Source organism: Mustela nigripes, chromosome 2, assembly GCF_022355385.1.
Source record: "Mustela nigripes isolate SB6536 chromosome 2, MUSNIG.SB6536, whole genome shotgun sequence".
Lineage (NCBI taxonomy): Eukaryota > Metazoa > Chordata > Mammalia > Carnivora > Mustelidae > Mustela > Mustela nigripes.
Genome location: NC_081558.1, coordinates 113,171,549 through 113,197,868, shown reverse-complemented (window position 1 = coordinate 113,197,868; position 26,320 = coordinate 113,171,549). Strand labels below are relative to the sequence as shown.

The 26,320-nt window shown below is 45.4% G+C and overlaps 2 protein-coding genes across 4 annotated transcripts in view; both read right to left on the bottom strand.

The window, feature by feature from the left end:
• Positions 1-163: 163 nt before the first annotated feature.
• MAP6D1 (MAP6 domain containing 1) lies at positions 164-8,896 on the bottom strand. Of its 2 annotated transcripts, none has more exons than XM_059391446.1 (4): positions 8,460-8,896; positions 3,558-3,675; positions 2,540-2,969; positions 164-1,981 (listed from the first exon to the last, which is right to left on the bottom strand). In XM_059391446.1, the coding sequence occupies exons 1-3, from the start codon at positions 8,834-8,836 to the stop codon at positions 2,889-2,891; spliced, it is 576 nt and encodes a 191-aa protein (XP_059247429.1). In that variant the 5' UTR covers positions 8,837-8,896; the 3' UTR covers positions 164-1,981; positions 2,540-2,888. The 2 variants fall into 2 exon arrangements, with proteins under 2 accessions (XP_059247429.1, XP_059247428.1); XM_059391445.1 differs by having other exon boundaries at positions 2,838-2,969.
• A 3,491-nt stretch (positions 8,897-12,387) lies between these two features.
• Positions 12,388-26,320, bottom strand: part of PARL (presenilin associated rhomboid like) — a 52,152-nt gene continuing 38,219 nt past the window's right edge. For both annotated transcript variants that reach the window (XM_059391443.1, XM_059391444.1), the window contains 3 exons: positions 17,121-17,222; positions 16,884-16,981; positions 12,388-12,701 (listed from right to left, as the gene is read on the bottom strand). In XM_059391443.1, coding sequence (XP_059247426.1) covers positions 12,593-12,701; positions 16,884-16,981; positions 17,121-17,222 — 309 coding nt within the window. In that variant the 3' untranslated portion in view covers positions 12,388-12,592. The remainder of the gene's footprint in view (positions 12,702-16,883; positions 16,982-17,120; positions 17,223-26,320) is intronic.

The window sequence follows — 26,320 nt, the reverse complement described above, 5'->3', positions numbered from 1 at the left end:
GCACAAGGCGGGACCTTGGTCTCAGCGGCTGTGGGGGAGGACTTCAGGGGCACCACTCCACTTGGGTGTCACAGTGCATCCTCAGGGCAAGTTCTGGCAGTTGCTGGCAGTGCTAACACTGGTTATGGAATCACTGATACTGAATGCTTGCTTCTGGCTGAAATTAGCTGACAGATTGAACTTTTTATTTTTAAAAACATTACTCTTTACAGAATTAATACAAAATGCTTATTATATAGAAACTTTAGCAAATATAGTAAGGTGTAAAAAATTTAGTTACCCATAATTCCCCTTCCCAAAGATAATCACCATTAGTATTCGTTGCATTTTCCTCTTTTATATATGTGTGTATGTGGTCATTACCACACGCCCGAGACTACTGTCCCAGTTGCTTTGGAAAGCCTAATGGGAGGTTAGGCCTTACTAAGACCTAGAGTGGGTGGAAGTTCCTTCTTCAGAACCTGAGTCTTCTAATAATGAAGCCTAATAAAGAGGATTATCGAGTTTGGGGTTTGGTGAAAAGTTGTCTGTTCTGGTGCATTCCAAAAAGGTTCCGGGGCATGCAGTCTGCCTTCAGAGGCAGGCCATGTGAGGCAGGGGTCCTCCCGCTGCTTTGGTGCCAAGGCTGCCAGGAAAGGCAGGCCTGTGGGATCCAGCTGAGGTACAGCCTTTCGGTCTGGTCTGCAGGCTCTCAGGGAGAGAAGGGGGACACAAGCAGGGTCTAGGGAGAAAGACTCTGTCAGTGGCTTCAGATGGGCCAAACCTGCAAGTGAGAATAGAGCCAGCTCCCTGAGAAGGAGGGGGGCCTGGGCAGGAAAGGACAATTGTCATATCTGCACAACTGTCATGTTTGTACTTTGCTGGCCATTCACTATACTAATAAGCACACTGCCTATAAACAGAAACTCCTACTAGCAAGGTAGGGGTGTTCTCCTTACTCTGCAGATAAGGAAATGGAAGCTGCTCACAGTGAGTAGAGAAGTCAGGAGTTAGCCCAAGACTAGCTTAAAGAGGACCTTTTCACCCTAGCTTCAGGGGTGCAGAGGGTGGTGCACATGAAAGAGGGGAGGTTGGTGTGTCCTGTGAATACCGTGTAAGACACCACTGTGGATGGCAGTCCAAACGGAGAGACCTTGGAATTTGTCAGCCTTCAAGGGGCAACCAGTCATAGCCACGATCCACCAAAGTCCGAGAGGATGATAAAGACATGAGAAGGCGCTCCAGGTTTATAATTAAAGAAATAAGCTAACAAGAAATTGTAACAGTACATTTTTGCATTTTAGTAAAATCTGAGATTGTACGGTTAATCTGTTCATTTCCCACAGAATGCACAGCAGCAGGCAGTCTCTTTTCTCTTAGAAACGTCTAACATGCAAACCAATGAAGTCAGAAATAATAGAACCCTTTGTGTAAGCATATGGTTTTGGTTCTGCCTTTAGAATGATTCAGAGCATTTCCTTTGCTGCACTTAAGAGGAAGGCTGTGCCAGCCAGAGCCAGCCCTCCCTCTGAGGGACCAGCCCCGCTCCAAGTCGTCCGAGGGGCTGGGAAACAGGAGGTCCGCGGCTATGGCTTAACTAAATGCTCACCAGACGCAGTGCTTGGGGGCTGGAGAGGGAAGAAGACCCACAGGGAAATCCTGGAGTTTCCTTACCAAGAACTGTCCTTAGCCTGTGCCTCTAATCTCCAAGAGCGGACAGAAATGCCTTCGAATGTTTGACCGCCGGATGTGAAAACTGGGCCAGGCTCGCTCTGCGTGGCAACGTGGGCTGGGACTTACCGGCAAAGGAGGCAGCTTTCCAAAGCCGACAGCTGCCTCCCCACAGTGAGCTCCCCCAACTGTAAGTGAGAGAGCAGGGTGGGAGTCATCTAGGTGTAGATAACATGTTAAAGTCTTTCAGAGAATGAGGCTAATGCCAGTTCGTCCCCAAAAATGCTCCCAGTTCTTTGCCAGTATGTATGGTGTTCCTTCTAGTCGTCAACTGTAAGGGAAAAAACTGGAATTAGTAATAAAATGTGGGGCTCAGAAACCTACAAGGTCAAGGACATTCATTAAGCACTTCAAGCACTCCTCAGAAGAAGCTTTTTGTTAAAACATAAGGGTCAGGGCACCTGGGTGGCTCAGTGGGTTAAGCCACTGCCTTCGGCTCAGGTCATGATCTCAGGGTCCTGGGATCGAGCCCCGCATCGCAGGGAGCCTGCTTCCCTCTCTCTGCCTGCCTCTCTGTCTACTTGTGATCTCTGTCAAATAAATAAATAAAATCTTTAAAAAAAAGAAAAAACACAAGGGTCATCTGGGACCTAAATTATGTCTCTGAAATTGAAACCCTGTGATTGATACTCTGTTCCTTTGGGAATTGACATTCTAGTTACTCAGCATCATGGTGAGTCACATGCAGGTAATAACCCAAGATCTCTTCACCTGAATGTGTAGCCATTTGTAGGCATCTCCAAGGACAGTCCCCTTGGGTTACCATAGGTCACAAAGTTCTCATGCAGCCTGGGAAAACAACTATAAGTAGACTGGTTCTTTCAAGCACCTGTTATGTCTGTGTTCCTCAGCCCGCACAGACCAATTCTGTTTACAACAGAATTGATCCTTAAGTTCTTCAGATTTAAAAACTGAAGGAAGGCCAAAAGAGGCAATTAAAAGATCTGAAGCCTTCTGTACACTTCTCAAGGAAAAAGAGGATGACTGAGGCCCAAAGCTGAGTTGGGTGCTACCATGTCCATCCGTGCCAGGCCCCACAGCCCGGTGGCAGCCGGGGAGGAGTGGTGCCCACAGTAAGAAATAGGGGCCTTGCCCCACACAGCAGAGGGGCCATCCCAGGATCTCACCCAGTCCCTGAGTGGCCGAAGACAGCCCCATCTTGGCGCCAGTGTGGCCAGTTACACATTGAGGATCCGGGGAGCTGAAGCCTGAAAGATGGCTGATGGGTTAGGGGTGAACTTCTTCTTCCCCTCAGGGGCCTGAAAAATGAAATGTGGCCCCATATCAGTGTGCCTTTCCCTCCACTTTCCTTCCCCACCACCTCCCATCCCAGCTCCAGGAAGAAAATCTCTGCCTCTTGTTATCCCAAGAGTTGAGACTGCTGACCTAAAGGGTCTGTGTGGGAAACATGCACAGGGCAGGTCACTGCATTAGGTCCAATATGGCACCTGGACCTTTTGTTCTGCTCCCTGAAGCCTCCTTTGGGTGCCATCAGGAAGCTGAACAGTCCCAACCTCCCTTCCATCTTCTAACACAAATGCAAAGGACACAGAAGGCTCACTGTTACTGCTCAGCGGTCAAGGGTAGGTTGGGATTTAGGAGGGAACGGGACACCCTGCTCACCAGAAAGTTGCTCTAGGGAGATGCCCCACCTTGGCCAGCAGAAAGGACCACTGTGGCTCTCTGCTGAAGGATGACTGGGTGCTCAGACACTACTGTCCTTGGCCCTAATGCCATTTTGCATCATCAAAATCCGATTCCTAGTCCCTAACCTGGAAAGGGGGCCTCTGTTCCCTCTGCAGCCGGGAGCCCAGCCCTTTGCCCTGCCACACCCATTTCAGGCTGACCTGGAAGCCACCCCCAGGGCTGCTGTCCCATCTGGAGCTGTGGGTTGTGATGACTGTGGTGGGTCTTGCCTTTGTGGATCTTGGTGGCTTCACTCCGGTCCAGGCCTGGAACTCCTGTCTGGAATAGAGGACACGGTTACCACCTGGCTCAGGATCAGTCAGCCCTCCCGACTCTTCAGGGGCTGCTGCCATTGTCCTGTGCTGCTTGGAATGTCCTGGCCATTCTCCACTGCTAAATTGGATCCAGATGTGAACACCTGGGATGTGCTGGGTATTGGAAACCAAGTCCCAGCCCTTGCTTCAGTACTCCCTCTTTAGTCTCCAGGCAACTCTAAGGGGCCTGAGACACCCAGAACCAGTGCAGGTTGGTCACCTCCAGCCAGGCCACTAGTGGCCTTTACATCCGCAGGAGGGAGGTGCTGTCCCAGATAGTGCCCAGCACAGCAAAGGTCTTCTGTACCTGGTTATAACAGAAGGAAAAATAAGTTCAGTATTAGGTATTTTTTTTTTTTAAGATTTTATTTATTTATTTGACAGAGATCACAGTAGACAGAGAGGCAGGCAGAGAGAGAGAGAGGGAAGCAGGCTCCCTGCTGAGCAGGGAACCTGATGCGGGACTCGATCCCAGGACCCTGAGATCATGACCTGAGCCGAAGGCAGCGGCTTAACCCACTGAGCCACTCAGGTGCCCCTAGGTTTACTTTTTAATAAGTGGTCTTATTAACTCCTATAAAACACAACAGATTGTAGTGACTATCTCGAACAACGACAAGCTGGTCTGGCTTCTGCAGGACACCGTGCGCACAGGCGCTCCTGCCTGGATGCAGAAGGGGAGGACCTGGGGGTGGCTGACTCCATAGATAGATGTGACAAGGCTGGCACAAACCAGCTTCATGTTCTTGGAGTACATTTTTTTTTTTTAGTTCACGTATTTATTTTTTTAGAGGGGGAGGGGGCAGAGGGAGAGGGAATATAAAGCAGACTCCCAGCCAAACTCCCTGCTGGGCAGGGCTCAATCTCATGACCCCCAGATCATGACCTGAACTGAAATCAAGAGTCAGACACTTAACTGAGTCACTCAGCCGCCGCTCAGAGTACATTTTTTGACAAAGATTTAATTCCTTGGTTCCTTTGCACTAAGACCTATTTTAAATTCTCTCAATTCCTGTGCTAGACAGTGACTCCGAAGGCAGAGACCTGCCGTGTCCATAGGAGCACCTGGCCAAGACAGTGTTCTGTAGAAAAGTGTCCAGCTGGCCAGGGGCAGCACCCACATGCGGGCGGGATCCATTCTTATCTCCTCCCACCCACAGCCCTGGCTGGGTTTCAGGCCCAGAAGTCAACAATGCTGCCTTTGCCCTTGGCAGCAGCACAGCTGGGCACCACTAGGCTGGCCGCTGGGGTAGGGAGCAGCTGTGTCTGTCCGTGGTCAGCGCTCAGAGGTGCCAGGAGGCGAGCTGGGCCTGGGCCCTATCAGATCACTTTTGCTTCGGAAGCTGCAAGGTTCCAAAGACCAGCTGCCCGAGCCATCTGCCATTCCGTTTCTCCTGGGGAAGCAGGTCTTCCCCTGGACGCGCCCTTTTGTCCCCAAACTGAGCTAAGCCTTGGGCCTGGCAGCCCAAGCCTGTCACCCCAGGGTGGCTGCAGAGGTCCCAGCACAGAAATGGATCAGAGCCAGGAGCTAGAGCAATGTCCCCTGGCTGCTCCTGGGAGGGGCTGGTGCCGGAGACCAGTGAGGGAAGACCTCAGCGGGGACAGAGATGGAAACTCAGACCTAGAAACAGCAGGACCCTTTGATGGCCAGGGAGAGGAGAGCAGATTTATGGCTCTGGTGAAGAGGATAATAAAACCACAAGACAAGCCACATACGCCAGGTGCCTCCCCTGACCAAGCATCCATCTGGTCTGGGCCTCAGCTGAACCCTGAAGGCTGCAGTCCCACTAAGAGCCAGGGGCCACCAGTGGCAATGCCGAGCACCCTAGGTTCTCAAGTCTTCAAATGCCTTTTCTCTGAGCCTCCTCATGAGCTTCCTCATGAAAAGGGCTACTGATCTCCGTGCAGGAGGCTATAATGAACCTTGGTGCCCGGCACTTCAGTGGTCTGTCCTGTGCCCCACCCAGCAAAGAAAGAGGTAGAGGACTGAGGAAGGAGGGCTTCCAGAGCCAGTGGAACTAAATCCTGGGCCAAAGGCGCTAAATGGCACCTAGGGAATCCCAGAGGGGAGAGACCAGGGCTGGCTGCAAGAGCAAGATCCACAGCGCCCCTCTGGCCAAACAAGTGAGGCCAGTGAGTTTTCTTAAGAGGAGCAGGGGCTGGCGAGTGACCATGAGGACTCCAGTACCCTCGGGTTCCCTGATCTGTTCCTTTTCTTTGTGAATTTCTTCAAACAGTTCACTCAGATTACATGGGTCTTACAAGGAGTCAGAATGGTTTCCCACATCAAGTCCTAGAGCTGGGAGGTGAGGGGTCCCAGAGGTCAGCTGGCACCCTGTTGGGGGAGCCAAGTTCAGCAGTGGTCCTGGATCTAGGCCCGATTTGTGGGTATGGGGACCCCAGGAGTCAAGCTCTGGCTATCTGTTTTACAGAAGAGGAAAGCGTCAGAGAGGCCACATGACCCACCAAGTTATACCCCAGAAAACAAGAGCTTTGGTGAGTCCCAACTCTGTGCAGTAGCTTTCCACCACTGCAGGACCCAGCTCAAGAAACAAAGGGATGCAGAGACGGCAGCATCTCAGGGGTGAGATCTTAGGGAGATAATCTATGGGAAGTCCTGAGCCTGGTTTCTGGCACTTGGTAAGCAGAAAGTAACAACTTGTACCTTTAGTATCACTGGAGCTGGGAGGACCCAGCAAGATGTTCAAACCCACCATCTGCTCAACACAAGTGAGGGGCCACTTCTAAAAGCCCCGCCTTCGCTCGAACATTACCAGTGAGGAGGAGCTCAGCATCAGTCTATTGGAATTATTAGAAAGTTCTTTCTTTCCTGAGCTGAAGCTGGCTCCCTGCAGGCTCTGCCCCTTCTCCAGCTCCTGGCCTGGAACAGCAGTCTTCTGAAGGTGCTGCACACCCAGGCCCTTGGGCCTCTCACCATTCAGGCCCCTCCAGCTGGCTCACTGCAAGCACACAGCGGTCTGAACCCTCTGCAGCCTAGCAAGGGCCTGAGCTGGGCTCAGTGTTGCCCTGCCCTGGTGTTCCCCTGTACATTTCAGCAGTCAGCGTGAGTGGGCATCGGTGAGCACAAGACCCATCCCACAACTACCTTTCCCCATTAGGTTCCTGAAAAACTGCATGCCCATGAAGGAAACCCTGGGGAGATGGAACCTTCTACATGTCTTAAATAATTACTCTGTGGAAATCCCACCTTAATACAGTTGATTTTTTAAATAATAAAACCGAGGGGAAGTTCATACCTTTTTGCTCCTTCAATTCCACAGGTCGGAATTTCTAAAGAAACTGAAAGGAGCAAAGACGTTTAGCTATAAGGATGCTCATCACAACAATTTTTTTTCTCTGAAAAAATGTTTTTTTAAAGGTAACACATGTACATGTTAAAAAAAAAAAAAAAAGTTATTGAAAGGGTGAGAAGTCAGTCAGTCAGTGCTGTTCTGCCCCTGGCAGTATCCCTTCCTCCCTGGCCCTCCCACCTCTCCCCAAAGGTTCCTGTGTTTCCACACATCCACCCAGAGATAACCTACTTGAGCAGACACGCGAATATCATACCCTTTTTAAAAACACAAACAGCAGACACACTGTTCTGCATTTTGGCTTTTTGACATACACCCATCCAAGATCTTCCAGACCTTCCGCTTTCACTACATCCTAGGCTCCCCAGTAGCCCATCCTACGGTGGAGTCATAATTAGCCAGCTGCATCAGGAGCACAGGGGACTGTTTCCATCTTCTGCAGTACACTGTTGCAACATACCTTAGATTCCTTAGTTCCCACCCCACATTCAAGGATACTTGCAAGGAAAACTGGAAATGAAGTACTGGATCAAAAGAAGTGTTTTTAATGGTCTCAAATTAGAAACATTCTAAATATTCAATGAGGACAGATTAATAATTGGAATATATATATATATATCAATATATGGACAAATGTAAATCCTCTGGATAAAACACTGCATGTCTACTAAAATTCCTGTTGTAAAAAAATATCTAGTAACATGAAGAAATCCAAAATTGAAAATGTGTACAGTATCTAAACATAGAAGAATTACAAATGGGTATGAACTCAAAGCTTAAGGATTAGAAAGTACTACCAGTTTGGGTGGGGTTAAAGGAATTTGTTGTAATTTCCCGGTTTTCTACTACAAGTTTTGTATTAAGACAAAGAAGAATGCCCTGAGTTGTCCAGGGGCAGAGCTAAAGTGGGGGCAGGGTGGCCCCATAGATCTCAGTCACTCAGCGAGATTCCCTAGGGGGCCACCTACTGGGAGCCCTGTCTGGTCCTCACCAGCCTCACAGAGGGCACCGGGCGGAGGGAGCTCAGGCAGCTGACCCGCACATACCCTGCCTATGGCGAGATCCACTTGGTGGAAGTTAAAGCAGATTTTAACTCAGTTGACGGCAGGGCTTTCTGATAGGGGTGAGGGAGAGGAGGGAGAGGAGTGAGGTGTGAGCAAGGTAGTGAGCTCCCTATCAGCAGAGATGCTCGCTCATTCACTGGCATGGGGGTGGGGGAGCTGTTAGAGAGCAGCGAAGGCGATACCTCGAAGTGCACTAGGACCTGGGACCAAAGGAGATGACCTCCGAGGTCGCCTACAGCTCTCCAAATGGTGTGGGATGGGGGCTCCAGGTGCCTCCTCCCTCCCCACCAAGGTGGTCCTCATGGTTCACAGCCTCCGTTTCCTCCTACCAAGGCGTCCGGACTCGATGCACCCCCCTGCTCGAAGCCCCATACCTGTACGACGTGGTCACCACAGCCGAGTCCGCGTCGCCGATGGGGAGCACGTAGACACCACGGCCAGGGGCCGTGGGGGGCTTGTTCCTGCGGCCGCCCACACCTGACCCACGCCCCTGCGGAGCATCCCTGGGCCCCGTGGGGGCCGTCCACACGCCGAAGTCCCGCTGGTACTGAGTGAGCGGCACGTCCCGGCCGGGGTCCCGGGTGCCTGCAGGAGACGGGCCCCTGCGGGAAGCGGCGCCGCCTGCACCAGGCTCCTCGCTCTCGAGGTCCGAGTAGCTGTGCAGGGTGAGCGGCACTGCCACGTCGGAGCGGTCCAGCTGGTTCCAGCGCCGCGCCAGGCAGCATAAGCGGCTGATGCAGGGCCACGCCATGCCGGCCCCGGTGCCCGCCGCTCGGCTCCCCGCGCTCCCGGCCGCACCACCCCCGCCCGGCGTCCCCGCCCCCGCGGCCCTCCCCGCGCCGCCGCAGCACCGCCCCCTGCCCTGGGGGAGGCCGGCCGTGGAGAGAGGAGGGCCCGGTGGGGCCTGGGTGTGTGCCGCCGAGGAGCACGGACCCGTGGGCGCAGAGGCGGGGGTGGGGGGTGGGCACCCCAAAACGCCTGCAGGCATTCACTAGTGTCCAGCTGGAAGGTTTCACCTTTTAATCCAAAGTTCCTTTAATACTATTTTATAAATCGGACCTGTTTCCCCAAGAGCGAGAGCCGGGTGGCAACAACGCGGTCGCCCATGGTCCTGGACCCGCATGGGCGCAGACCGCCGCTGCCGGGCTGTTGGGGCTCGCAGAGCAACCAGGGCTGCAGCATTTGTGCTAGGCTGCTCCATGGGGACTCGCGGGAGGGTGCACAGGGCGGAGGTGCAGCGATGCGGGGATCACAGGGCAGACGGGGCAGGGGCGGGGGGGGGGGGGGGGGATCAGGGGGCAGGGGGGGGGGGGGGGGGGGGGGGGGCATGCTTTCAGAGGACACGTGCTTGAAATCAGCCAGTGAGTCACTATTTGCCTTTACGACGCTAAATTTCTAACAGCCAATCCAGTTTTCATTGAGAACTGGCATTAGCCCTCAACTGACCTTTCCCTGAGTTCTAAAATCCCTCATTTTAAATCATGGCAACAGAAGACTTGGCATTATAAAGCTGCGGTCTCTGGCCATTGTGCTGTAAACATTCCCTTCCCTCCTGTGCATGCACTCTTTTTTTTATTGCAAAGTTTGGGTAATCCTCCAGGTTAGAGGTCAATCTGTTTAATGCACGACAGGGCATCAGAAACATCTCCCTGGGCACACTCAAAAGACTTCCTGAGTATCTGACACATGCTCTCAATGTGTACTGCAGACCATTGACTAATCACACGACTGAAACAGCATTAATTAGCCAGAGCTCCATCTCCAGCACATACTTGGACCATCTCCAGTCTGCATCTTAGAACAGAAAACTGCAGTGGAGCCCTGACCAGTCAGGACACAGATTCCTCCCCCAAACCACCCCCTCTCAGCTTCCAATCATAGTAAATTGACGGACAGCTGCGGTGGCCAGGCCATGGCCCAGCCATGGCCCAGGAGGCAGCAGGAGAGGAGCACACTGGGAAGTCACTGGGAAGTTACACACCTGCTCTCGCTGGGTTGGACAAGCTTTCTGTGACCTCCATACTCCAGGGCCCTGGGATAGCCACTTGGGACATTGGAGAATACAATACTCCATCCTGCAGGAAAAAAGAAAAAAAAAAGTGATAGCTCTTCTTTTTATTTCTTCATCATTCATTAAGCAACAAAGAGCACTTACTATGTGCCTGGAATAATGCTGGGGGACCCCAGAGGTTCAGTGTAGTAGGTAACAAGAGAACTGGATAAAGCAAGTGGGGGAGGGCAGCTGGTCCCGCCACCTGTAATGAGGGAGGGTAGTTGGTTCAGGGTAGAAATGCAGGATAGAGGATTGGGAGGTTCAGCCAAAGCCATCAGAGGCTGGATCAGAGAGCCTCGGGAGCCACAAGTTTTTCATGGAAGACAACAGGGAGTGACTGAAGTATTTTCAGCATTTTGTGGCCATATGAAGACACACAAGGAAATTTTAGAGACCAGCTGGAGAACAGTCTCAACAGTCCAGGTTAGAGATGAGGGACTGAACCAAGGCACAGGCACTGGGAATGGAAGGGGTATTGGATTCTAGACATGGGAGGGGAAGAAATCTAGAATGGCTCCCAAGTTTCTGGCTTCCAATTGGTGAGATCACTCCTTAAGCCAGGAGTGACACTTGAGATATTTGAGATACTTGAGAGTGGGATCCCAGCACCTGAAACCATATCTGGTATACAGTAGATGCATGTACTAAGGACAGAAATAGTCCACAGGCCCAGAGCTCAGAAGACATCCTCATGAAGATAACTGAAGCCAGGGGAGGAAGAGTGAGACAATATAGCTGCTTTCCTGGGGATACCACACCTAACAGGCCAGTTCAGGAGGCACAGCCCAAGAGGCACATGAGCCAGACAGAACATGGAGTTTGGGTGCTCAGGTGTCAGCAGAGAAGCCACAGTGAGAAAACACCCTAGTAGGCAAAGAGTAGAAACAACTGCCAAAGCTCTCAACTGTAAGGCTCATGCTTCCAGGGCTGGGCTCTGACCCTTCACAAGGCCTCTCACAGAGAGAATGGCATTTGCCTATTGAAAGGCACTAGCACGGAGGGGTGTTCTGGACAGAGAAGTGATTTAGGGACTTGACCTTCTAAATGCTCCCTCCCTAACCATCACAAAGCAGGAAAACATGTCTTCACAGTCCGTGTCCCTAGTCTGCCCACAGCAAGACATATATTCCATTTTGGACTCCATACGAAATGTCCATATTATCTCAGCCTCCCATCCCATCTCTGGGAAATGCTTCTTGCCTCATCTGTGTCTCACCGGGTTGTTGGCATAGTATGTTCCTAATGTCAAAGCACAGCAGTGTGACCCCGAGCAGTTCCCACACACAACTACCCTGGTTCCTTACTGGCAAAATGAGGGCTAGGACAAAAGAAACACACACACACACACACACACACACACACACACTCTCTCTCTCTCTCTCTCTCTCGGAAGTGACATTAGGATAAAATCCTTTCTGCCTGGTAGAATAATTGGTATTTCACTAGAGAAGAATCTGGGGGAAAAAAGAGTATGAACTGTCAAATCCTACACAAGTCCTCTGTGTGAGGACATGCTACCTTTCAGCTCAGCACTGTGAGGTGGGCACAACTCATTCTTTTCCATAAAGCCTGACCCCCTCCTCAACAGCTGGCTGCACTCCCTCCAAGTGCAAGAACTGGTATTATCTCTTGAGGACAAAGAAAACTCTCCTATAAATCATCTCAACAAATACTATTAAATTCTCAAAATGCATTTCCTAGAAATAATTTTTAATCATGAGGGCAAACACAAATTCAACCATAGGGAAGCTGTTCTGATGGCCACTCTGCTATTTCAGTATGATGCCTCAATTCAAAGAATGTACATTTTCAAATACAAGATGCAATTAGGCTCAGATTCAAGTCTGAATTTATCCAAGATATTTCCTTCTAAGGCTTAAATTAGCTACAATTTTAATCTAGAAAACGAAGCCTAAAAATAGCTTTTTGTATATGCCACTCACTGCCAGAAAACATTACCTTTCTTAGGAAAACTTTTAGAAAATACTACCTCTGTTATTTCAGTCATGACAGACAGAAGGTTTTTTTGTTTGTTTGTTTTTAACCTGCCAACCAACCAAGGAAAGGGGTAGGTGAGTAAGCAGAGATGCAAGAAGGCCAAAGTACAAAAACAAGCATCTGAGTCTCAGACCTTCCCTGTGCAGTTCCACCAAGTTCACAGCTCCTGCTACATCAAATATAACTAACAGCACGATTCCAGGGCAGCATCAGTGCTCTTCAAAAGGGACACACACCCTCTGTTTACAAACTAGAGATAGAAACCTTTATTTCACAACTTTGTCATAATTCACTTTCTAATAAGACATGTACTGGGGATAGAGTTAAAATACTGGGAAAGCTCGGTGCTGGGTATCTTCCAGGCAGAAGCAAAGACGTGGTCACTCCAGGGCTGATGTGTCCTGGGACTCTTGAGGCAGCACAGGACACACGCACCAGTCTCATCCAATCCCAGTTTTACTTTGAGCCGCCTTTTTTGGGGCTGTTAGTCCTCATTTCATGCCAAATTTTCACTAGAGGCTCCCTGTTCTTCCAAATGAGTTCATGACCATAAGTGATATACCATCTGGGGAAAAGAAAAACAAACCAAGTTCAACATTCAAACAGTATGACATACTAATGTTAAGTATCATGATGATAACAAGTTGACATTTTAAAAAACTGAATGCCATGGTCATTTACTATCTCGCTTATTAAATAGTTGATTAATTTATTTGCTATAGAGCAATGATTCACCTTTAATATGGAGTATGTGAAAGGCCGAAGCGGGCCAGACCATGTATGACACATACTACTGTTAATTCACCACTGCAATTAAGCATCAATCCCCATGAAGACACGAGGAAACCAAGTCTCAGAGAAAGCAATTTGCTCAGGGGCTAAGAGCTTCTAAGCAGTCAGTCAAGAACTCACCTGAAGGTCAGACAGATTTTAAGCCTGGTCTCCCATCACTACATTAAATATAAGAAATGTCAGCATTTCTTATATTTATATATAAGAAATTTATATATAAGAAATGTCACTAATGATGGCTTCAATAGCTTTTTAAGATTTTATTTACTTGAGAGAGTGCAAGAGCACAGGTGGGGGTGGGCAGAGGGTTCTCTCTCAGGATCCCTGCTGAGCATGCCAGGTTGGGAGGGGTCAGGAGTGGGGCATTGGGCTCCATCCCAGAATTCAGGACCCAGGATCTGAGCTAAAAGCAGACCTTAACCAACTGAGCTAGCCAGATGCAACAGTTTAAATGCTTCTCATCACCTCCTACCTGGCTACACAAAGGGTCATCTGTTGATCCAAATTCTCCCCATCTTTTTTTTTTTTTCTTTTTTTTAAGATTTTGACAGAGAGAGAGATCACAAGGAGGCAGAGAGACAAGCAGAGAGAGGGGGAAGCAGGCTCCCCACTGAGCAGAGCCTGATGCAGGCCTCGATCCCAGGATCCTGAGACCATGACCTGAGCCGAAAGCAGAGGCTTAACCCACTGAGCCACCCAGGCGCCCCAACTCCTCATCTTTTAAAGTACAATTCCAATCCCCATTCTGTGCATTTAAAACTGCCTGAAAGCAGCCTGAAGCAATGAGCTGAGGAAGCTGAAGCACCAAGAGGTTTAGTAATTTACCCTGCCTGGGCTACGCAACTAGAGATCACCAGAAAGGACACTAGAACCTCATCTGACTCTGAAAGCTGTGCCCTCACCACTACTGCAGCATCCAGAGAGCACCTAATGGAAGTTGAGGAACACACAGCTGAGTGCCAGTGAGCAGGGCCTGCCTTTAGAAGCCCAAAGGTCTATGTGCTACAAGACTAGAAGCTCTACCTGAGAGGGGCACAGTCATAGCATAACTCAGGGGCACCTACCCCCTACTCTCCTGAGCTAGGGGAAGGCTGAGAGGGCTTCCTGGAGGAGGTGGGATTCATTTGGAATGGCTGTTACTGAAAGCTGCATGACTGACACCTTTATTTTTACTCTGGTTTGCCCAAACAGATTTCATGTTCCCTGAGGCAGAGACCAGACTCTGTTAATCTCTGCATCTCCCCAGACACCTGACTGAAAAAATGCTCTATTTAAATGGCTCAGATTTATATCAAAATATCAGTTTAATGTTTCAATTTTTAATGTTCTGAATGTTTATTATAAAGTACTGAAATCTTTTTAAAGTACTTGAATTTTAATATTCACTAAATATAGTTAAAAATAGTCATAATTAAAATGTTGAAAAATAAAGTAATCAGTAAATTTAGAGAAAGAAAAGACATTTTTAAAAACATGCAATTAAAAACCATGCTACAAAATTCTTTTGGGCTTAGTCAAATTTTGTGGTGAATACAGAACAGAGAAAAAGGATCACTTAAGATTTGAATGCAATTGTAAAACTCCTGCAAAAAATGAATCACTTGTCAGGAGCTCTCCATTAATAAAGGTCTTCCCAAGACACTCTGTAACCCTCTCATTTCAAGCGGAGAGTCAAATACTTGAATATTACAGGTAAACTGTTCTGATTATACTTGGAAGTTCAAATATAATTGGTCATTTGGCTAAATTAAAAGTAGGAAAACACTTTCAGGTGATCAATTTCTGTTTTTTCTTTTTTTTTTTTTTAATTTAATTTATTTATTTGACAGAGAGAGATCACAAGTAGGCAGAGAGGCAGGCAGAGAGAGAGAGGAGGAAGCAGGCTCCCTGCTGAGCAGAGAGCCCGATGCGGGACTCGATCCCAGGACCCTGAGATCACGACCTGAGCCGAAGGCAGCGGCTTAACCCACTGAGCCACCCAGGTGCCCGATCAATTTCTGTTTTGATTTGGTGTTTTGGGTTTGTTCAGCAGCAGCCGCAGAGCCCAGTGCTCACTCTGAAATTCAGCTCTGCAAGGACTAGCTGTGTGACTTCGAACAGCTGCCTTCTTGAAAGCAGTTTTTGGGATGCCTGTGTGACTGGCTCAGTCAGTTAAGCATCTGCTCTCAGCTCAGGTCATGATCTCGGAGTCCTGGGCTCAAACCCCAAGTTGGGCTCCCTGATCAGCGGGGAGTCTGTTTCTTCTTCCTCTGACTCTCCTTCCCATTCAGGCGCTCTCTCTCAAAAAAATAAAATCTTTGAAAAAATTAAATAAAATAAAGCAGTTCCTTCCCATAAAATGAATACCCCACAGGGTTTAAGAGTATTAAATCAGCCCTTAGCTTGGGCACACAGTAAATATTCAATACATGTTAGCACTTATTATTGCAAAAGTACAAGGTAAGAGACACAGAGTCAAGGAAATATGCAGGAGGATACTAAAGGAATCTTTACCATCAGTACGATTTTCTAAATATTTAGCTTTACTAACTGAATTAAAGATGTTGGTAAAGATGAATTCTGGATGTGACTGCGATCTAGTAAATGAAAGGAGCTGAAATTAGAAACCGCAAAGAGAAGGGACTCCTCTGCCTTTCAGATCCTGTACTTTAAAATACATTTGACCCAATTATTTTCAGAATGGAAAAGGTCATCTAATTATAGTTCAGAAGAATAAAAACCTGCTGGGGAGAAGATCCTTTATGTATAAATGGGAGGATCCAGAGAGATAAATTTAGAGTTCATAAAACCGAACCGTTTTTCCTAAGTCTTTATGTTTCTCACATTGTAATATCAGGTCAGTTTCTACTATTTATAATGTGCTGCTGTTAAAGCCAGAACTCACTCACATATGCGATTCTTTAATCATCACTGAAAATTATAAATGGCATAATGGCATTTATTCCACCGCCTACTGGGCAAAACTGCTCCACTTAGAATAGATTTTTTTTTTTTTTTAATTAAAAAGCTTAAGTTTTCCATTGTCATGGGAAAAAAAGAAAGAAAGAAAGAAAGTAAAAACCAAGTAAATGCCACAAAAAGCAACATTTATGCAGGAAAAAACAGTCCATTAGGGGATCCAGTACATCCAATAGACAATGACTCTGCTGAAGGGACTCTCCTGGTCAGATGGGCTCCAGGAGTCCTGAGGTTCTGTGATAGTCGCTCCAGCGCCACTACATTTTAGGCAACATTCCATCATGTGACACCCAAATGGAAGATCTTGTGAACACTGTGCTATTGTGCTCAATATGGTGTGATGGAGGTGGAAGGGACTTTGGATCTGGGTTTAAATCTTTGCTCTGCTCCTAGCTATCTGACCTGGGGCAGATCACTTCTGAGCCTGCTTCCCATCAGTAAAATGAAGGTAGTAAGAGTAGAATGGAAACACTAGCTCAGAGCCTGCCACCTAACAGATGCCCAGTAAACACAGGTTTAGGATCCCCAGCCTCTACTTGTTCAGACATCACCACACACCTGGACATCTGTCCCAGGCAGTGTCCACTTTGTGTCTGCCCAGCACTGGTGACAGGGAGGTGAGGGGTGGCAGGAGAGGAGGCCTGAGAGTGCAGAAAGGAGAAAACAGCGCACACTGGGGGTGGGGAACAGTATCCCAAGAGGGGGTAGCAATCCTGACAGCTCCCGAGTTGGGATGAATGGAGATCAAGGGTAGGTCAAAGGCACAACAGCTCCACCAACAACTGAGGCTGGGCCAAGACTGTAATTCTTCTCCTTCTACCTCATGTGGTGAAGTCAGGCAAGGCTAAAGCAAACTGTGTGCAGGTTTTCTCACCCTCCCACCCCCACCGGCCCCTGCTTCCATCCCAGAGTTAACTGCCTTGCTCCGCCTTCTTAAGGTGGGCAGCGGGAGAGGACCCAAGATGGCAGTGCAGCAATCACTTACACTCATACTTACATTCCAAAGAGAGCTCCCCCAAGATGTGCTGCATGATCAAAAAATTTCCATCCCAGGATCATTCCTGCTGTATCCATGGCAATAATGGCTTTTAGGGCCTAAAAGCCAGCAAAAGAGAATAGAACTGGTACAACTTTGATTCCTCCAGCATTGACATTTCTAATTTAAGGGCAAGAATTCAGTCAATGTAAAAATATCACCACTGTCCCCAGCACTTCACTTCATAAAAATACTCACATTCCCTGCCGTGAATGTGAACATTGGAAGGAAGATAATGGCGAGCCTCCCTTCTGGGATCTTTGTGCAAACAGCAGCAAGGACGGTCATGATTGCGCCTGACTGCAAATGAACACACATGAACATGTGAGAATCTCAATGTGTAGCTGTTTAGTGACTATTAATATCTAAAGTAGCAATACTTTTTATTTATATTTATATACCATTTATATTATATATAAATATATATAATACATATTTATATATCTAAAATACATATAAATATATTATTTATATCATTTATTTTATATTTATATTTATTTATTTATATTTATAAGCCACACATTTCTAGGGTGAGCACAAAGTTTAAAAGCTTTTAGTTATTAAGACAGAAAATATCAGGCAAAGGGGCTGCAAGTCCACTGCACGGTAACCGCCTAGAAAGAATGAGATGTGTAACCACCACCATGTGAGTGCTTAATGAACTTCAGGGATTTCACTGAATGACTAAAAAATTCTCAAAATTTCCACAAAGCCAATTCACCCAAAGTGTGACATGAATTTGCCCAAAGAAACCCACATGCATGAATTTCTTCCAAATATAATGCTTTTTCTATGAGACTGATGCGCTGCCTACTGCAGTAAGGAGGCACCATAATGCTTTTTCTAAAAAACAAATACACACGTGAAATTTGCACCCTACTTCATAATAAAACTAAACATTTTCTTTAAAACCTCTGCACAAAGGTTCTGCCTCAGGAAAGCGTGCCATGTCTGTCCCATGGTTCTGCATGATCCACCCATCACAGTATCCTCCCAGGGACACACACGTATCTGCCTGCCTAAGAAGCACTTCTCCCAACGACCTCATATTGGAGAATAAAAATCTAAATGTCAGGGCGCCTGGCTGGCTCAGTTGGTAAAGCACGCAACTCTTGATCTCAGGGTTGTGAGTTCAAACCCCATGTTCTGTCTAGAGTTTACTAGAAAAACAACAACAAATAAAAAACAAAACCTAAATGTTACAAACTTGTGATCAATAAGTCAACCAATTCTTGTTATAGCTGAAATTCTTATTGTAGTTGAAATTATAATGGCTGTATTTTTAAAAATCATGTGTTTTTCCAGGTTGCCACAAAACCTTTGTAACTTAAATGTACAATGGCTATGAAGTATCTCCTGGATAAATAATGCTAATTAAACTCTTTATGTTAGACATGTTCCCACTTCCTCTAAATGGTAGAATATTTGAGAAATTAGATCATAATCCTTAGTTCACATTAAATCTCATGATAATCATCATTCATCTAAATACTTGAGGCCTACTTTATGCCAGACACGATGCTAGATGGTGGGAGTACAGAGGGGAACAAAACCAGCAGTCCCTTCCTTAATGGAGCTTACAGCGGGGCAGAAGTAAAAACAACAAAACATGATCAGTTATTCTGGGGAAGCAGGGCATACTACAGCAGCACATGGAAGGGACAGCTGATGTAAGCTCAGGGGTCGTAAGTGGCATCAATTTTTGCACAGAAGGATCACCAGGCACTGGCCCATCTTTTAGAAGGGGAGGAGATGAAAAGAGTGTTCTAGACAGAAAACCAGCTTGCACCAAGGCTGGAGATCAGAAAGTATAGTGAGAGGGAGAAATGCAAAGAAGCTGAGTGCAGCTGGAGCCTAGGGGGAGGGCAAAGGGAAGCCAGCGTTTTAACTTCATTCGTCTTCTGCCAAAGTTCTCAGTTCTAGTCATTTATTAAAATAATAAAAGTCTGAAGCATCTATCTGGCTCAGTTGGTAGAGCATGTGACTCAATCTTAGGGCTGAGTTCAAGCCCCACAGTGGATGTACAGATTACTTAAAAATCCTTAATAAATAAATAAATAATATATATAAAATAATAAAACCTCCATGGGGGACATTCTACAAAACATAGTCCCACTTTCTTCCAAAGTATCAAGGTTATGAAAGAGAAGGAAAGACTGAGAAACCATTAGACTGTACGATACTAAAAAGGCATCATAGTTAAATGCAAGGTAGTATCCTGGAAAAAAAAAATAGGAAAATTGGAAATCCAAATATAGTCTGCAGGAGATTGTTTTTGGTTTTTGTTTTAGATTTTATTTATTTAGTTGAGAGAAAGAGACACAGCAAGAGAGGGAACAACAAGCAGGGGGAGTGGGAGAGGGAGAAGCAGGCTTCCCAACAAGCAGGGAGCCCGAAGTAGGGCTCGATCCCAGAACCCTGGGATCATGACCTGAGCTGAAGGCAGATGCTTATGACTGATGCCACCCAGGCACCCCTATGGTCTGCAGTTAAACAATGTTCTACCAATACTAATTTTTTAGTTTGGCAAGTTATGGTTATAGAAGATGCTAACATAGAGAAAGCTACTGAGACATACACCTTTACAACCATCACGGCAAAAACGGATTCAAGCCAGAATAATAAATGGATGCTTCATATTTCAGGGAGGTGACAAACGAGACCCTGATACTTAGATAAATCCTAAAGCATCTTCTCACAAATTACACATTGATTTTAAAAGGTAAAGGAAGGGGCGCCTGGGTGGCTCAGTGGGTTAAAGCCTCTGCCTTCGGCTCAGGTCATGATCCCAGGTTCCTGGGATCGAGCCCCGCATCGGGCTCTCTGCTCCTTGGAGAGCCTGCTTCCTCTTGTCTCTCTGCCTGCCTCTCTGCCTACTTGTCATCTCTATCAAATAAATAAATAAAATCTTTAAAAATAAATAAATAAATAAAATTAAATAAAAGGTAAAGGAAAATAGTAACTTTACAATAGAGAAGCAGGATAACAACCAGTCAACAAACAGACATTAAGAGGCAAATGGGCATTAGGTGCTTCCATTTGGGGTTATCTGAGGACTTAACACCACTTGTGTAGCATTCCAAACAAAACACACAATCAGCATCTTATCATGAGGAAACAGACAAACCCAACTGATGGACATTCTAATAAATAACCAACCTGTATTGTTCAAAACTTAATGACATGGGGAAAAAAGGGCTGCCCAAAAGCAACAAGCAGAACTACATCAAATCCAAAAGCTTCTGCACAGCAAGAGGAAACCATCAATAAAATGAAAAGACAACCTTCCAAGTGGAGAAGATATTTGCAAATTACATCTGAGAAGGGATTAATTTCTGAAATATATAAAGAACTCATATAACTCAATAGCAAAAAAACATGAACCAATTTAAAACGGGCAGAAGATCTGCAGACATTTTCCCAAAAGAGACATTCAGATGGCCTGTCGACACATGAAGAGGCGCTCAACATCACTAATCAGGAAAATGCTAATCAAAATCAGTGAGATATCACCTCACACCTGTCAGAATGGCTACTATCAAAAAAGAAAACAAGTGTTGGCAAGGATGTGGAGAAAAAGGAACCCTCATCTACCACTGATGGGACTGTAAATTGGTACAACCACTATGGAAAACAGCATGGAAGTTCCTAAAAAAATTAAAACCAAAGGGACACCTGGGTAGCTCAGTCAGTTGGGCATTGGACTCTTGATTTCTGCTGAGGGCATGATCTCCAGGTTGGGAGATCAAGCCCTGTGTCAGGCTCCCTGCTTAGCACAGTCTGCTCTAAGATGCTCTCTCACCCCCTCTCCTTTTGCCCCTCCCCTCACTTGTGCACTCTTTCTCTCAATAAATTAATTAAATCTTTAAAAAAATATTTAAAAAATTAAAAGCAGAATTATCATATGATCCAGTAATTTCACTTCTGTGTATTTATCCAAAGACACTAACTCAAAAGGGTATATGCACCCCCATCTTCATACTAGAGTTATTTACAACAGCTAAGATAGGGAAATAACCTGTGTCTATTGATAGATGATCAGATAAAACGTGGTGTACAAACACACACACGAGTATTATTCAGCCATTAAAAAGAAGGAAATCTTGGGGTGCCTGGGTGGCTCAGTCAGTTGGGCATCTAACTCATGACTTCGGCTTGGGTCATGATCTCAGGGTTGTAAGACTGAGCCCCGTGCTGGGCTCTGGGCTCAGCAGGGAATCTGCCTGGGATTCTCTCACTCTCCCTCTGCTCTGCCCCACCCACCCCGCTTGTGCACACTCTCTCTAATAAATAAAATCTTAAATGAATGAGTGAATGAATGAAGGAAGGAAATCTTGCCATTTGTGACAACATGGATTGACCAAGTGAAATAAGGCAGAGAAAGGCAAATTCTGGATGATTTTATTTATGCACGGAATCTTAAAAAACAACAACAACAAAAACAAATAAGAAACAAGCCCATGTATGGAGAGAACAGACTGGTGGCTGCCAGAGTCAGGAATGGAGAGGGCCAAAATGGGTGAAGGAGGTCAAAAAGTACAAGCTTTCAATTATAAAATAGGTAAGTCATGGGGATGTAATGTACAGCACAGCAACCACAGTTACTAATACTGTGTAGCATATTTGAAAGTTGCTGAGAGAATAGATCTTAAAAGTTCTTATCACAAGGGAAAAAAAAAGTGTAACAATAATTGGTAACAGGCTTAACTATGTTAACTAGACTTATTGTGGTGATCATTCTACAATATATACAAATGTCAGGGGCACCTGGGTAGCTTAGTGGGTTAAGCCTTTGCCTTCTGCTCAGGTCATGATCTCAGGGTCCTGGGATGGAGCCCTGCATCAGGCTCTCTGCTCAGCAGGGAGCCTGCACCCCCCCCCTCTGCCTGCCTCTCTGCCTGCTTGTGATCTCTATTAAATAAATAAATAAAATCTTAAAAAATATATATATATATACACTTTTATATACAAATGTCAAATCACTATGCTGTACACCAAAACTAGTATGTTATGGAAACCAAAGCTTAGTTAGAAAAAAAAGTTGCAGAAGATGTTCCAGCTTTTAGGAGACCATAGAGACATAACCACTAAATGTAGTACATGATTTCAGAGGGGGAAAAATAGCTACAAAAGACATTAATGGGACAAACTGGAGTATGTTCTATAAATGAAGGTATATTATATCAACATTAAATTTCCTGAATTTGGGGCGCCTGGGTGGCTCAGTGGGTTAAGCCCCTGCCTTCGGCTCAGGTCATGATCTCAGGGTCCTGGGATCGAGTCCCGCATCGGGCTCTCTGCTCAGCAGAGAGCCTGCTTCCCTCTCTCTCTCTCTCTGCCTGCCTCTCCATCTACTTGTGATTTCTCTCTGTCAAATAAATAAATAAAATCTTTAAAAAAACAAAAAAAATTTCCTGAATTTGATAACTGAACTATGGAAAAATATAAGAATATTCATATTCTTAGAAATATACACTGAAGTATTTAAGGGTAAAAGGACGTGATATATGCAACCTACTTGCAAATAGTTTAGAAAAAACAATATGTATATATAGAGAAAACGGTAAGTGAAATGTGGCAAAATATGAAAAGCTGGTGACTGGTTCAATAGACTTTTGCAGTTCTTTCAAAATGAAACACAAATGTAAAATGTAAGATAAAAACCTTTTAAAAAAACATAGGAGAAAACCTCTGTGACTATAAGCTAAGTCAACATTTCATAGTTATGAAACCAAAAAGCATGATCCTTAAGAAAAAAAAATTAGTAAATCAGACTACACATAAACTAAAAAATAACAGTCTTTAAATGACACTGTGGAGAAAAGGCAAGATACAGGCTAAAAGAGAATACTGGTATAACTCAAATCTGATACAGGACTTGTATACAGAATTCAAAACATATAAAGATCAGGCAAAATATTTGAACACTTCAGAGAAGATATATGGATAGCAAATAAGCACATGAAAAACTGATCAACATCATTAATCACTAAAGAAATAAAAATTAAAACCACACAGATATCACTATATACTGATTACAAATTAAAAAGACTGACCATACAAAGTGTTAGTAAAGATATGAAGAAACTGAAAATATCATAAACTGCTGGTGGGAAAGTAAAATACTATAACCACTCTGGAAGACTATTTGGAAGTTCCTCAAAAGTTAAATACTTATTCGCCATATGATAGCCATTCCACTCCTAGGTATCAGCCCAAGAGAAATGAAAGCACACATCCTCACGAAGTTACACACAAAGGTTCACAGCAGCTTTTCTGCAATAGCTAAAACTAGAAACAACCCAAATGTCCACCATGTGAATGGATATACATATTCTGGCATATCCATACAACAGAACATTTGCCACCCATTCAAAGAAGAAACTGATACACAGAACTTCATGGATGAATTTCAAAATAACCACAGAGTAATGGAAGCCAGAACAGTAACAAAAAGGAGTACATGCTGGATGATTCCATGAATATCAAACTGTAGAAAATAAGTACAAATGAAACTATCATGACAGAAAGGAGAGGAGTTATTGCCCAACAATGTGGGGAGAAGGAGAAGAAGGGGCTACCAAGGAACACCAGGAAACTTTCAGGGATGATGAATATGTTCATTATCCTGATTGTGGCATTGGCTCCATGGGTGTCCACATGCCTGAGCTTACCTATATATAAACTTTAAACACGTGCAGACTTTTGTTGCTTTTTTTTCTTTTTTAAAAAGACTTAGGAGTCCTTTATACTGCAACTTTTCTGTAAGATTTAATTTCTTTTTTTTTTTTTTTTAAGATTTTATTTATTTATTTGAGAGAGAGAGACAGTGAGAGAGAGCATGAGCGAGGAGAAGGTCAGAGGGAGAAGCAGACTCCCCATGGAGCTGGGAGCCCGATGCGGGACTCAATCCCGGGACTCCGGGATCATGACCTGAGCCGAAGGCAGTCGTCCAACCAACTGAGCCACCCAGGCGTCCCTGTAAGATTTAATTTCTAAATAGGATATTTTTAAAAGACACCTAACAGTGATTTTTATAAAAGATGCTTCTATATTTGACTGTATTTGATTACCCCATAAATAAAAGGACATTTTCTTTAAAAAAAAAAAAAAAAAGGGTGCCTGGGTGGCTCAGTGGGTTAAAGGCTCTGACTTCGGCTCAGGTCATGATCCCAGGGTCCTGGGATTGAGCCCCACATCGGGCTCTCTGCTCAGCAGGGAGCCTGCTTCCTCCTGCCTCTCTGCCTACTTGTGATCTCTGTCCATTAAATAAATAAAATCTTAAAAAAAAAAAAGCTATTTATTTGAGAGTGAGTGAGCAAACATAAGAGTGGGGAGGGTCAGAGGGAGGAGCACACTCCCCGCTGAGCTGGGAAGCCCAACTCGGGGCTTGATCCTGGGACTCTAGGATCAAGACCTGAGCCAAAGGCAGATGTGTAATCAACTGAGCCACCCAGGTGTCCCAGGTCCTACATTTTCATACTAAAAACACTATTTCTGAAAAATAGCATCTACTTCTCACAACCACCACTTCTACAAAGGGCTGCTTTAAAACCCAAGATTATTTGACATTCCAGTAATTATTAATACTTTAAAGTGTTAGGAGTCCCAGGATCCCAGAAATCCCAACTCTCTAATACATAGTTGCCAGCTGACCCAAATAGGGAAACTAGCTCAAGCTGCCTTCCCAGGCTGGGTAACTGCAGGATGGGAGAACAGTACAAATATCCCTTGGAAGGAGAACCAAAGACCTAAGTGAAAGTTAAGTGGGCCCCAAAATCCCCAGTCCTTAGGCTGAAAAAATGCGAAGAACAAGGAAACAAACCTCCATCGCCTATTAAAGCCACCGGTGAAGGCGCCTGGGTGGCTCAGTGGGTTGAGCCTCTGCCTTTGGCTCAGGTCATGATCTCAGGGTCCTGGGATCGAGTCCTGTATGGGGCTCTCTGCTTGGCAGGGAGCCTGCTTCCTCCTCTCTCTCTCTGCCTGCTTCTCTGCCTACTTGTGATCTCGCTCTGTCAAATAAATAAATAAAATCTTATAAATAAATAAATAAAGCCACCGGTGAGTGTAGGTGGAGCCTGCAATTATACAGCGGAGGTTACGAATCTGAATTCTATCTACCATATTTAGGATCAACTGTCTGCTCTTGAATACTGACCAAACTGGCTTCTAACACAAGTCTAACACACAAGGTTTTTCTAAAATCCTGACTTCCCTTAACAGGGAGATCACTGATTGTGTAGAAATACACACATGCATACAAACTGGCCTCCATCATTTGTTCGCTTTTCCCTGGTTCTCTAGTCCAGGATCTAAATGGGTCACAGCAAATTCCAAGGATATCAGAACCACCGCAGAAGACTGTTGGCATATATCCCCACAACACTTGCTGGGTCATGGTGCAACATGTTATGCTGGACATATTTATATTTATTCTGAAAGATTCATTCTGCCTGGAACTTCAACATCTGCCTCCAAAATCTATAAGCACATACTGTATTAAGCAGACTAGATGTTAATGTCACTAAGTATTGGAAAGTTAGGGTAAACAGTGGCTCATCACCTTCCAGGCTTTACAGCCTATGAGCAACTCTAGTATGTTAGGTTTATTTTTAAACAAACTTTAAAAAGTCAACTCAACAAAACCCAAAATCACTGAAACCTTATTTTCCCAGAGGAAAAAAACCAAACAATAAAATTATACACTTCTCCAAATGAGGCCAAGAGAATTTGATAACCTGATATAAAAGAACATTAAAATTGTTAGGTGGCTCTAGATTACTTCTCCATAGATGATTATGTTCTCCAACTAAAGTCCTCATTATAGATATTTTAATATGAAAGAAAATTCTCTTTACTGGGCATTTCTACATAAAGCCAGTTTCTGATTGTATCTTATTGTACTTATTATAACTTAAAGATGGAGAGCAGTTCCATTGTCCTTCTAGAACTTTCTCAAAGTAACCTTTACCTACACAAACACAAATATTTATGTGTCTAAATCTCAACTTGCTTTTTTTTCTTTTTAAGATTTTATTTATTTATTTGACAGAGAGAAATCACAAGTAAGCAGAGAGGCAGGCAGAGAAGCAGGCTTCCTGCAAAGCAGAGAGCCCGATGCCCGATGCGGGGCTCAATCCCAGGACCCTGGGATCATGACCTGAGCCGAAGGCAGAGGCTTTAACCCACTGAGCCACCCAGGTGCCCCTCAACTTGCTTATTTTTTTTTTTTTTTAAAGAGTTTATTTATTTATTTGACAGAGAGAGATCACAGTAGACAGAGAGGCAGGCAGAGAGAGGGAGAGGGAAGCAGGCTCCCTGCTGAGCAGAGAGCCCGATGTGGGACTCGATCCCAGGACCCTGAGATCATGACCTGAGCCGAAGGCAGCGGCTTAACC